Genomic DNA, 13,999 nt, shown 5'->3' on the forward strand with positions numbered 1-13,999 from the left:
TCTAAACTGTCTGGAAAAACTAGAAACTAGCAAATCACCAGGGCCGGATGGCATCCATCCAAGAGTCCTCAAAGAACTCAAATGTGAAATTGCTGACCTCCTTGCTAAAATATATAACTTATCCCTGCAATCGGGCTCTGTACTGGAGGACTGGAAAGTAGCAAATGTAACACCGATTTTCAAAAAGGGATCCAGGGGCGATCCGGGAAATTACAGGCTGGTTAGCTTAACGTCCATTCCAGGCAAATTGATGGAAAACATCCTCAAGGATCTATATAATAAATTATCTTAGCCAGTGCGTGCCCTGAGTTTGGCAGCGGAACTCTCGCAACACATTGCAAGCATTCCTGGGCCCAGCGAAAGTTAAGGGGGAAGAAAAAATGGCGGTGTGATCGGGCCGCAAAACGGCCAGAGGATGTGGCGGCGGGATGGAAGAGGCGGCGGCGGCGGCAACCCGACCTGGCAGGAGGTATGAGACGTGGCAGGAGGTATGAGACGCGGCGGCCCGACCAAGAGGGAGGCGGAGGCGGCGGGACGGTCTGGCCTGGCCGTCCAAGATATGGAAGAGGCGGCAGCCCAGCTGGGCCTGGCCGCTGAAGGCAGGAGGCATCAGAGGCCGCGATGGAAGGGAAACTTTTCGGCCTGCCACCGTGGTAATAAGAGAGTGGGGGAGGGGCCAGAGGGAGGGGAGGGGAGCAAAGAGAGTGGGGCAGGAGGGAGGGAGAGGGGGCAAAGAGAGGGGGTAGGAGGGAGAGAAGAGGGCAAGAGAGAGTGGGGCAGGAGGGAGGGGGAGGGGGCAAGAGTGAGGGAGGGAGGGGGCAAGAGAGTGGGGTAGGAGGAGGGGAACAGCATGCCCCCAAAGAGCACAAAGCTGCTCTGTGCAGGTTGGCTAGTAAAATTGTAGAGCGCATAGAAGAACAGGCCCTGCTGGAAGAGAACCAGCATGGCTTCTGCAAAGGTAAATCTTGCCTCACAAACCTTGTGGAGTTCTTTGAGAGTGTCAACAAGTGTGTGGATCAAGGTGATCCAGTCTCTTCTCTTGCATCTGTCTTCACGGCAGAGGATACTGAGCATATACCTGTTCCTGAACCAGGCTTTTTAGGGATGGAGGCTAGAGAGCTGAGTCAGATCGAAGTGACAAGGGATGATGTTCTAAACCAGTGTTTCTCAACCACCGGTCCCTGGACCGCTGCCGGTCCCCGAAGGGTTGAGTGCCGGTCCCTGACTGGGAGTCAACCCCGCCCCAACTGAAATCAAGGCACTCACTTCCTCAATTTTGCACATGGCACGGAAGAGGAAGAGTATCACGGAGGCGTGGGACCCTTCTTGTGCCTTGCCTCCACGTGCTGCTGAGATCTTCCTACAGCTATCTTATTCCCTATCTTTACAGCTTCAAACTGTATGTGATGCGGGGGCATGGAGGAAAAAGTATGGCAGTGGGCGCCACTTGAAGGGCTGCTGGTTCTTGCATGGTCATTGTTTGCAGCCAAAGGCTGGTTGATTGAAACCCAGCTGCCTGTTGTGGTCGAGGCGCCTTGAGAGGGAACGCTGTTGCAAGCATCAGTGGGGCTTGCTTGTATGTTGTTTTCATTGGCCCCATGTAACTTTTGAATTTTTCTAATGGCCCAACATCCCCTCTCCATTGAATAATCACAAGCACCTCCACTCCAGACATACTGGAGACAAATTTGTTCACCCAGGCTTTTAGATTCAGGGGTTCTCAACCTTGGGTACCCAGACGTTGGTGGACTTCTACTCCCATAATCCCCAGCCATAATGGCCAAATGCCATTGTTGTTGGGGGTTATGGGAGTTTAACTGAGGGACCCAAGGTTAAGAACCCCTAATATTCCATGTTTGCAAAAGATTCCAAATTTAATTATTTTAATGCTTATATTATTTTCATTCTAAACTGCCCAGAGATGCAAGTTTGGGGCAGTATAGAAGTCTGATAGATAGATAGATAGACAGACTTGAAACCCCTTTACTAACTGCTGGTCCGGGAAACTGCGCATGAAGAATGTAGCGGTCCTTGAAACTCTGCACGAAGAATTTAGCGGTCCTTGACTCCAAAAAGTTTGAGAAACACTGTTCTAAACTGTCTGGAAAAACTGAAAACTAACAAATCACCAGGGCCGGATGGCATCCATCCAAGAGTCCTCAAAGAACTCAAATGTTAAATTGCCAAACTCCTTGCTAAAATATTTAACTTATCCCTGAAATTGGGCTCTGTACCAGAGGACTGGAGAGTAGCAAATGTAACACTGATTTTCAAGAAGGGATCCAGGGGCGATCTGGGAAATTAGAGGCCAGTTAGCCTAACGTCCGTTCCAGGCAAATTGATGGAAAGCACCCTCAAGGATAAAATTGTAAAGCACCTAGAAGAACAGGCCCTGCTGGGAGTGAGCCAGCATGGCTTCTGCAAAGGTAAATCTTGCCTCACCATCCTTTTGGACTTCTTTGAGAGTGTCAACAAGTATGTGGATCAAGGTGATCCGGTTGACATAGTCTTCCTGGACTTCCAAAAAGCTTTTGACAAAGTTCCTCATCAAAGACTCCTGAGGAAACTTAGCTGTCATGGAATAAAGGGACAAGTACATGTGTGGATTGCTAACTGGCTGAAAGACAGGAAACAGAGAATAGGTATAAATGGAGAGTTTTCACAATGGAGGGAAGTAAGAAGTGGAGTCCCTGAGGGCTCTGTACTGGGACCGGTGCTTTTTAATTTATTCATAAATGATCTAGAAGCAGGGGTAAGCAGCGAGGTGGCCAAATTTGCAGATTATGCCAAACTCTTCCGGGTAGTGAAATCCAAAACGGATTGTGAGGAGCTCCAGAAGGATCTCTCCAAACTGGGGGAGTGGGCGACAAAGTGGCAAATGCGGTTCAATATTGTCAAGTGTAAAGTGATGCACATTGGGACAAAGAACCCCAACTTAAAGTATACGCTAATGGGATCTGAGCTGTCGGTTACTGACCAGGAAAAGGATCTTGGGGTCATGGTGGATAGCTCGTTGAAAGTGTTGACTCAGTGTGCGGCAGCTGTGAAAAAGGTCAATTCCATGCTGGGGATCATTAGGAAGGGGATTGAAAATAAAATGGCTAATATTTATAATGCCCTTATACAAAACTTTGGTGCAGCCACACCTGGAGTACTGCGTACAATTCTAGTCACCACATCTAAAAAAGGACATTGTAGAACTGGAAAAGGTGCAGAAGAGGGCAACCAAGATGATCAGGGGCCTAGAGTACCTTTCTTATGAGGCAAGGTTACAACACATGGGGCTTTTTAGTTTAGAAAAAAGACAACTGTGGGGAGACATGATAGAGGTCTATAAAATGATGCATGGTGTGAAGAAAGTGGGTAGAGAGAAATTCTTCTCCCTCTCACATAACACTAGAACCAGGGATCATCCCATGAAATTGATTGCCAGGAAATCTAGACCAACAAATGGAAGTACTTTTTCATACAATGCACAATCAACTCGTGGAATTCTCTGCCACCAGATGTGGTGACAGCCAACAACCTGGATGGCTTTAAGAGGGGTTTGGATAACTTCATGGAGGAGAGGGCTATCATCGGCTACTAGTTGGAGGGCTATAGGCCACCTCCAGCCTCAAAGGCAGGATGCCTCTGAGTACCAGTTGCATGAGAGTAACAGCAGGAGAGAGGACATGCCCTTAACTCCTGCTTGTGGCTTCCAGCAGCATCTGATGGACCACTGTGTGAAACAGGATGCTGGACTAGATGGGCCTTGGGCCTGATCCAGCAGGGCTGTTCTTATATTCTTATGTAACCATAGTTCGAACCTCAGTTCGAGCACTTTTAGGGGAAATTTGTTTGGGATCTTTAAGAAAAAGGAGCTCTCTTATTTGCTCTCTGCTGCCCCATTCAGCTTCTTGCTGGGGTGGCATGCATTCCAATAAGACCTCACATGGTGCCAGCATGCACATGGTGTCTGTGCATGCGTGGGCACCATTTCCATGGTCAGCAATATTCTCAAAACTGTAGAATGGGAGGCAAAAATAATGGAATCAAAGCTGGTTATACTTACAGTTTCACTACTATATAACTACTACTACTACTACTATTATTTACATTTTATATCCCACTCTTCCTCCAAGGAGCCCAGAGCGGTGTACTACATACTTAAGTTTCTCCCCACAACAACCCTGTGAAGTAGGTTAGGCTGAGAGAGAAGTGACTGGCCCAGAGTCACCCAGTTAGTATCATGGCTGAATGGGGATTTGAACTCGGGTCTCCTCGGTCCTAGTCCAGCACTCTAACCACTATACTACGCTGGCTCCAACTGTCCCTTTTACCATGGATAGTCTCTATTCTTTGTATCTGTTCCTCATAAAACTTTGTTCCTATTTTGACCCTGTCTTTTAGGGATATTATATTAATTTATTTGTATTATAAAATTTCTGTGCCACCTTTCTACTTGAATATACTCAAGGTAGAGTTCATGACTCTAATGTGAATGGACTCTAATGTGAATTGAATGCTGACATACATCTCTTCCATTCCATTCCATGCTTCCTGGATAGTAAATATTGGTTAATGTGTCTGAGTAACTATTCTAAAATAACTGATTGACATGCACACTATGGAAAAGGGGTGATTTTCATCAATCTCATTTTCTCTCTGAAGCCCACTGTGCCTCCTGAAATATGTCCTTGAGGGTTGTGAGATCCTTAGGGATATTAGTGGGGTGGGGGGGGAGAGGCAAAGAGGACTTTGAAGGGAAGGGGAGATTGGTATAAATCACTCTTCCTTTGTAGATCAGCGTTAATCTGAATGTTATCCAATGAGACTAGACATTCTAATGTGAATTAGAATGCTAATTTTTTAATTTGTAAAAAAAAACAACTTTTAAGGAACTGGTTCAGATGAAGAGCTCGCTGAAGAGCCCTGTTTAAACAGAGTTTTGGAATGCATGCAGAGGGGTGATTTGGATGAACATAGTAGAGGAGATTGTGCTGAGATTGCATTGGCACATTCTTTAGAGTTTGGGGAGTGGGTATGTTTTTGCTGCAGCTCCATCCTCATGTGTAGAGGAGGTTGTTCATCTGAACTGGATCATAGTCTGTTTAAACAAACAGGGAGAAAATGGTCTTCTGCAATGTGAAAGGAATGAGGGGAGTTAAGGCAGTGATCCTTACTAGTTCACAAGAGCAATTTTATTTTCAACTTTGAGGTGTTGGAGGGTATGCCATATTTGTACACTCCTCTGTATATCTTGGATAGCATATCTTGGTGGGGATAGGGAGGCAGAGAGAGGATTGTTGTACTTAAGATGCTGATAGCACTAATCCTTCCACTTTTCCTCCTCACATTATGTGTGCACTAGAGTATAACGTTTCAAGAATACAGTGACTCGTGTCTAACAGCTCAACTGTAATCACTGTTGGCATACTCTGATTTTTCATTGACAGTCCGGAGCTGTTTCTTAAACCAATTTCAGTTCATAAGAACCTTTCCATATACTTTAATAGACTTAGCAGCTGGTTTAAAGATCGATTAACATGAATATTCAAACACTGAGGTATCCTTAGCCAAAGTCAAGGCAATCCATGATCTGAAACGTTCTTAGTTTCCTGTGCAAATTGAACTGGATTTAGAAAGGTAAATTAAAATCCACAGAATAGGGCTAGTAGTTTAAATGGTTCTTTCTTGCCTTAACCATATGCACCCCTTATTCCATTTCCTTGTTTATTATTTGCTTTCACTCCCATTTCTTCCTTTGGATTTTCCTTCAGTGTCTCTTTATTCCTGTCAGATGTTCTTTTTTATTAGAGATGTGCATGAACCACGGTTTGAACTTCAGTTCAAGCACTTTGGGGGGAATTTATTTGGGAACTTTAAGAAAAAACAAAGCAGGTCATTACCTGCTCTCTGCAGCTTCATTCAGCTTCCTGCTGGGACGGCGCACATCCCAGTAACCCCCCACTCATTGCCAGCATGCACAAGGCACCCACGCATGTGCCATTTGCATGGTCAGCAACACCTTGTGCGTGCTGGCGTCATGCAGGGGCTTATTGAGATGCGTGCCACTTCAGCAGGAAGCTGAACGGGGCAGCATAGAGCAGGTAAGGACCTGCTCTCCTTTTTCTTAAAGTTCCCAAAATATTTCCCCAAAAGTGCTTGAACTGCGGTTCAAACCGCGGTTCATGCACATCCCTAATGAAAAAATTTAGTTTTCCAAATTCATAGTTTGTGCTAAAAGCGTTCTCTCTCCTCTCATACCTGGGAAAGCAACCATAATGTTACAAAGTTTGTTCTTTCATATTTGATAATTCGGCTTACAAGTGCAAAGCAAAGGGAAAAGGAGCTTCCTTTCAGTGATTCCATCAACTGCTGCCAGGAGAAATGAAACTCTGCCGGGGCTGTGACAGCCCCATACTTGGCACTGCCCCCCCTTCATCTGACAGCAGATGCAGGGGGCGTGACTGGGGGCATGGCTTGCAGTTCACACAGGGTTCATGCGTGCAAAGCAACACCTAGAGGGTCAGACTTTGTTCCCTGGTCCCCGCCAAGCTCCCTACGCCCCTGGTACCAAGTATCTGTTAACAGCGCTGAAAATTATTTGTGGCTTGTGAATCGGCAAGATCAGATATAAGTAGCAGAAGTCTGGTATTCTGTCCTTGTCCATCTGCTACATTCTTGGCTTCAGCTCCTGATTGCAGGATCCTGGGTAGAAAACGCAGAGTCCAAGTCTTATTCCTCCAAGACACCCATGACCTTGGCCCGGCACAGATATCCGAAGAATCCTCAAAGATCTTGAAAAGAAACTCCTAAGAAGGTTCTTTCACTTTGTAGTGAGATTTTGCTTCTTCAAAAAGAAGAAGATAATGTGATGGCAGAGTTTGAGAACTTCTGATTTAGACTCATTGTATCCTGCTTATGCTTTGAGCTTTCCTATCATACATTATATCTGCATTTGCTTTTTTTGCTTTTTTTTAATTTGGTGCACTGCATTTCACAAGCTATTCTGAAAAACTGTTGGGAATCTTTCCTGCAGTGCAGAAGAAGCCATGTTTTATACAGCTGTTCTCATGCTTTTTCTTTATAATGTTACAGCTCATCCACCATATACCATGTGCTTTAGAGTGAAATTCTACCCACATGAACCTTTGAAGATTAAAGAAGAGCTCACCAGGTATTTCTCTCTCTCCTGTCTGTGCATTTAGTTGATGTCTTGGGAGCATGGCTAACTGTATCATCATATATCCTATACTAAACATTTGCAGTTCTGCTAATTTTTCATTTTAAATGCATCTTCTAAGAATTTTACAAGCAGTTTCTGGAAGCCTAAAGAAAGCCCATCAGTAGACAGTTGTAGAGTAGAAATGTTTACATAAAAAAACTGCATGGTGAAGCACAAGTTGAAAAGAGAACCTGTTTATATGGATGCAAAGTGTTTGTGAGGCTTCCCCCCTCCTTCCCCCTTGTGAGAAGCTGCTTTAGAAAATTGAATTCTAGGCATGTTTACTTGCATGTAAGTCCCACTGTGTTCATGGGAACATAGGAAGCTGCCATATACTGAGTCAGACCATTGGTCTATCTAGCTCAGTATTGTCTAAACAGACTGGCAGCAGCTTCTCCAAGGTTACAGGCAGGAAACTCAGCCCTATCTTAGAGAAACCAGAGAGGGAACTTGAAACCATCTGCTCTTCTCAGAGCAGCTCAATTCCCTGAGGGGAATATCTTACAGTGTTCACATATGGTCTCCCATTCAAATGCAACCAGAGTGAACCCTGCTTAGCTATGGAAACAAGTCATGCTAGCTTCCACAAGACCAGCTCTCCTCAATGGACCTTATGCTGAGGTAAGCATAGGGTTTAATCTTAAGGCCTTGGGACTTGCTTCTAGGTGAACATGGTTAGGATTATGCCATAAATATCAAAATATTATATATTGGATTGATTGGGACTGTGCTCAAAAATAAAGTATACAGCTCCATGCAAATCATGGCTCCAGATTCTGTTAGTAGACCTGCCAATGACTACTATGTCACCTCCCTACTTTGTGTGTTAGAATAATGATCTGATATTATCATATAAATAAAAGACTGAATCCACTGAAATTTATGAAAGTATTCAGAAGCCATAGGACACCCACCCACCCATCCACCTACCCGCCATTCTAAACTATATGAATCTTATAGATAAGTGAGCAGCTTTCTATAAGCCATCTCTACAGGAATATAATTGAATGAATGAATGAATGAATGTGTAGATGCGTGAACAGGATCATTCCCACTGTCCCCACTCTCAATCTCCACACGTTCTCTAAGTAATTTCACATGATCCAAAATAGGGTAGGACAAGTGCCCTACCCATGTTCAGGAGCTGTATGCACTCCTGATTTTTGATCGCCTATGAGGGAAAAGCAAGGTAGGAGGCAGAGGAAGTGATCATCTGAGAGAGAGGAGCTGGGTCAGATAGCATTTCCTCCTACCTCAATAAAGTGTTGGGTACAAGAGCTGGGTAGGACAGTGCTGTCTGACCTAGCTCCTCTCTCCCAGACCTACCTTGCTTTTCTCCCCCTCCTACCTTGCTTTTTCCTCACAGACTATCAAAAATCAGGAACGTACACAGGTCCTGAACTTGGGTAGGACACTTGTCCTACTCTAATAATACTAGTGTGAATGTGCCTATTGCTGCTTTGTGAATGGAGCCTATACCAGTACAAGTTGAATGCACATACAAGGAAACCTTGTTATATGCGGATTCGATATCCGTGGATTCGCATATCCAAAGTCGGGGGAAAGCCACCTGACCTCTGCGTACGCGGCGGGGGGACAGACGGACATTGACCTCATGTATCCACGGGTTGGAGGTGGCTGGAAATGACCGCGGAGATCATTTCTGGTCACCAGTTTGTTCCTTGGAGCCACAAAATGGCTCCCTTAAAAAAAAAACCCAAATGGTGATTTTTGGCTGATTTTCGGGCATTCTGAGGGCACAGCGTGACACAGAGAGAGGTAGCAAAGCATGATAAATGTCTCCCCTCCCCCCAATTTGGCCAAAAATCAGCATTTTTTTCTTCATTTTACTGGTGACTGGGAACTTAACCTACAATTCCCCATTCACTCAATTCCTCAATTGTAGTTATTATTATTATTATTTAACATTTTATATCCCACTCTTCCTTCAAGGAGCCCAGACTGGTGTACTACATACTTAGGTTTCTCCTCACAATTTTGTAGGGTCCCAAACTATACGCTCAGAGCCTGTGCACATAGTAACTTGTATGTGCATAGACTCTTTTTATAAAGAACAATACATACATGGAGATTGGGAGAAGGGACAGTGGGTGTGATCCTGCTTTTCTCCCACATAGTAATTCTATGCTCTTCCCAAATGTGTGATAAGGACTACTAATCCTTCATGAATGGAATTAATCTATCTATCTGTCTGTCTGTCTGTCTATCATATTTTTATACTGCCTGATAAGTACATCTCTAGGCAGTCTACAAAATTAAAAGATGCACCTCCCATGGTTCTGCTGCCACGAGAACATAAAGTAATTATTAGAAAACAGTCAGGGTGGTAAATGACCTCTTTGCTTTTTTCACCAAATTGTGCTTTCCAGAAGTAGTTGCCTTACAGCTGGAAGTGTGGGGTCTTGGCAAGAAACATTATGAATTATTTTTGTCATTTGTTATTTCAAATCACATCTGTCTGGGGAGGGGAAATTACCTCGACATCCCCAGGGAGAGATTCTGTCAAATGCATGTTTGTTTATTGACAGAACAGTGTGTGTAGTAATTTGCTCTGTTTGCTGACTGGACCAATTAAGTATTTTCCTTTATGAGTTGTAAAGATCTTTCACAGAACAAAGAGTAATATTGTTAAATATCTGGAGAAAAATGATTGTGAAGTCACCAAATTTAGCAAAAGCAAGCATGTCACCTTAAAATTTAATTCCTTTTTATAAAATTATATGCAGCTTTGACAGTGAGACTTGGGCCAAATTCGGAAGTAAAATAAAACTGGAGTTAAATGGGGCAGAGATTGGAACTCCATTACATCCATATTCATGCAACTGCTTTTTCGAGCCAAAAGCGACCTGCGGTTTAGCTCGCCAGACCCCAGTGTGAACCTTCGGTTTGCAGTAAATTTTACCACTGAGACCTGAGGTTTGGCCACCAAAGCATTATGTCCAAATGGGATGCCACCATCACTGTGGTTTCATGTGAATTTTGGAACCACAATTATAGGGCAGCACAGACCCGCCTGGGGACGTGGTAACTCTATGCAATTTTCCTCCTCTCACCACGGAGGTTCCTAGCTTCACCTGGATCCAGGAGCGACAGCATGCTGGTCCTTCTTTTAGGACTGCATCCTTCTCTGCCCAGCCTGGTGGTTTACTACCAACAACCACAGTACCCTGCCAGCCCCCCATGAACTCCACACTCTCCAAGGCAATTGACGTGTCTGCAAGCTCTGACTGCCATGGTCCCTCACATGCACCTGCTGCCCCCCAACAGCAGGCAGGAGAAGACTCGGGGAAACCTAGGGATGCCAGGGGCCATGGAGAACCCCTCCTGGCCCAGTTTGTGGATCCTGCTGGACATCCCCTACAATCTGGCCTCTATGCCATTAACGCTGACAGTGAGACTCAGATACTGGACCTGCATCCACTGTCTCCAAGCCACCTCTTCGAGGAAGACAACCAGGCCTTCCTGCTGTACCATGAGATCGTGCAGCGGGTGGAACTTGGAATTGGCAGCCTGCAGGACCAAGGCAATGGTGAGAACCTTTCTGAGGAGCTGTTTGCCTACACTCCACCTGATGTGGTGTCTGGTGCTGGGGCCACCACTGGTGCCTGGGAACCACCAGCCTGTGAGGTGGTGGCTGAAAGTGCCGGGTCCTGCCAACACACCAGCGGAGATCAAGGTTGCGCACTTCCAGATTGACCAGATGAGTGAATGGGTGTCCTGCAATAGGTTGTGTGTTTGGGGGTGGGGGGAACGGTGTGGTGTGGTGCCCATGCATGGTACAGGAGTGCAAGTGGTAGTTGGTGTTCTGGGTGGGTGGGGCAGTGTGGAGTGGGGTTGTGTACTACCCATTGATGTTAGTGGGATGGGTTTGCTAGTCCCATGTTTCTGGGGGTAGAGAGGGGCTGCGGTGCAGTACCAGAGTGAGGTGGAGGGGTGCATGTGCAGGGTGCATTTTCTGCCCTCCACGAAAGCATTTTCCAATCTTGGATGTTTGGCAGCTGGGGGTAGTAGGTGCAGAAGCTGCATGGAAGGCAGTGGGAGGCCGGAGACACATGCTGTCAAGCAGTGGTAGATTGCGGGGGGCAACACAGGCTCCCACCTCTCCCAGCAATGCAAGCCTGCCCGCCCAATGAGTATGACCCCGAGCTCCCATGACCATCTGCTAATGCAGACGCAGAGAGTGACACCCCCTCCCATTCTAAATTCTAGGGGGGAGGAGGTTGTCATGTGGCAATGGGGCACACCCCATAGGGGAAGGAGGGGGTTGTTATGTGGCGAGGTGGGGGAAGGGGACTACTCCCTGACCCAACAGCGCACCTAGGAAGGTAATACTACAGGATTTATTTTAACTAAATCTGTATGTTCTCCCTTTTCATGCCCCCTCCCTGTTGCATCACCAGAGAGAGAGGATACTGGCCAGCCACAACCTGTCCCTCAAGAACCAGTGATGCCAGCTGCACGCACTGCACGTGGACCAGCAAAATCCCACCCCATGAAGGCCAATGACCAACACTGAGCACATGCCCCAGCTGCGCAACAGGAGGCATGTTGACTGCCTCCAGCTTGCCAAGGACCTGATCATGCAGCACACTGAGAGCCTTAGTTTAGTTCTGCTCCGAAGGGGCTGCTTGGCCCCCGCTCAAGAGCTATATCAGCACCCCCATGTCTGACTTTAGACATGGGGGATGTGTCAGGGTCGCAAGGCGTGGCCCCTGATTGGGTGCGGCTATGGTTCTTTGAACCCGTTGGCCCAATGGTGGCTCCGTCCCTGACCTCCACCCACTCCTCCCTTCAGAATAAGAAGGCCACTGTGCAAGGGAGCCCAGCACACCCACACTCATGCTTGGACTGCTCTGAGGCAAAGGGGAAGATAGCGGGGAGAGGATCTGATAGCCATGCACCAGCCACTGTTCCCAAAGAACAGGGCAGAGAGGAATCTCCACCCACTCACATAGGCTCACCAGTCCATCTCTGAGTGTATGCCCTAGAACAGGTGGTTGCCACACAATGGGCATGGCTGCACCCCGCCTTGCATTGCCCTTTGTTTAGAAGGCACTAAAAAATAATTCTAGACTCTGCTAACTGGGCAAAGAGGCACCTTTTACCGTGGCGATTCTCTTTATTTATTATTATTGTTGTTGTTTAGACAGTCAGACAGGTGTTATTGACTGGTTTGTTTTATTCAGACATCGAGTCCTTCCCAAGGACCTGGGATGGCTGAATTTTATTGTCAGTTGTTATAGATATTGTCGCAGAATATAGGCTGTTCCCAGTAAAGCTGCTTTTTGTAATTGGCTGATGGTGATTTCTGTGGCCCCTATGGTGTTGAGGTGCTCTTCAAGGTCTTTTGGAACTGCACCCAGGGTGCCAATTACCACTGGGATTATTTTGGTCTTTTTCTGCTACGGCCTTTCAATTTCAATTTGTAGATCTTTGTATTTGGTGATTTTTTCTATTTCTTTTTCTTCTATTCTGCTATCCCCTGGTATTGCTATGTCGATTATTTTCACTGGTTTTTCTTTCTTCTCGACTACAGTTATATCTGGTGTATTGTGTGGCAGATGTTTGTCTGTTTGTAGTTGGAAGTCCCATAATATTTTTACATCTTCATTTTCAACAACTTTTTCAATTTTATGGTCCCACCAATGTTTGGCTACAGGTAGCTTGTATTTTTTGCAGATGTTCCAGTGTATCATCCCTGCTACTTTGTCATGCCTTTGTTTGTAGTCAGTCTGTGCGATCTTTTTACAACAGCTGATAAGGTGGTCCACGGTTTCATCTGCTTCTTTACAAAGGCGGCACTTGCTGTTTGTTGTTGATTTTTCTACTTTTGCTCTTATTGCATTTGTTCTTAGTGCCTGTTCTTGTGCAGCCAGTATTAAACCCTCTGTTTCTTTCTTCAAGTTGCCATTCTTAAGCCATTGCCAGGTCTTGGTGATGTCTGATTTTCTTTCTTTTTTGACAGGTCCACTGATCTTATATCCGAGCTCTTGTGTTGTTATTGTTGCTGCACGGTACATTAGTTGGTTTGTTTCTTGCAAATTATTGGTTGTTATTTCTGCAAGTGCAGCATTGACATCTTTTAATGCCTGAGCAAGTTGTTTTTTGGCCACTGTTTTTAGAGCTGGAAGTCGAACCCTGGTGGTTGTTTGGTTCATGTGCTCAATTATTTTTTGCTTTAGTTCTTGTTGCTTTTCTGTTAAATGGCATTCAGGTTTTTGAGGTGAAGGCAAAGGGGAGGTTGCCTGGTTTTGATTTTGAAACAGTTCAGCAACAGTGGCATCCTCGATTTCCAACACCCCCTCCACCTGCGCCTGAGCAACTTCTTCAATTGGTGATAATTCTTCTTCCATGTCTTGAGCCTGTGTTGCTCTTTGCAGTTCTTCCAGCTCAACTCCTGTGAATACTTTATTTCTTATTATGAATCTTCTCTGGTCTGCTAGCCTTTGTTCTGTTATTTCTGTGTCTGGATGCTTCTCTTTCCAAATTTGGTACATTATTTTAAAATAACCTCTTCTATTTGGACTAGACTTGTAATAGCAGATCATTATTTCCTTGTTGGCATTTTTCGTATTTTTTTTCGGTTAAGCGACGTTTCTTCTAGTAACTTTGATGTCTCCAGCCCTGGTTGCTCAACTGAAGATCCTAAGTCCTGTTGCCCACTTGCCACCAGATATCCAGGGACTATAGCATCTGGCGCGGTCCTTGTTGACCCGGGTGACGACCGATCCGGTATAGATTTATTAAAGTTACGTCTCACCATATTGT

The 13,999-nt window shown here is 45.5% G+C and overlaps 1 protein-coding gene across 10 annotated transcripts in view; it reads left to right on the forward strand.

Moving 5' to 3' along the window:
* FRMD3 (FERM domain containing 3) overlaps positions 1–13,999 on the forward strand; it is a 225,423-nt gene that overhangs the window by 142,740 nt on the left and 68,684 nt on the right. For 9 of the 10 annotated variants that reach the window (XM_053292929.1, XM_053292932.1, XM_053292922.1 and 6 more), the window contains one exon: positions 7,084–7,162. The exons of the other annotated variant lie outside the window; for it this stretch is intronic. In XM_053292929.1, the coding sequence (XP_053148904.1) occupies positions 7,084–7,162 (79 nt within the window). The remainder of the gene's footprint in view (positions 1–7,083; positions 7,163–13,999) is intronic. 10 annotated transcript variants of the gene reach the window in all.

This window comes from Hemicordylus capensis, chromosome 2 (genome assembly GCF_027244095.1).
Source record: "Hemicordylus capensis ecotype Gifberg chromosome 2, rHemCap1.1.pri, whole genome shotgun sequence".
Taxonomy (NCBI): Eukaryota; Metazoa; Chordata; class Lepidosauria; order Squamata; family Cordylidae; genus Hemicordylus; species Hemicordylus capensis.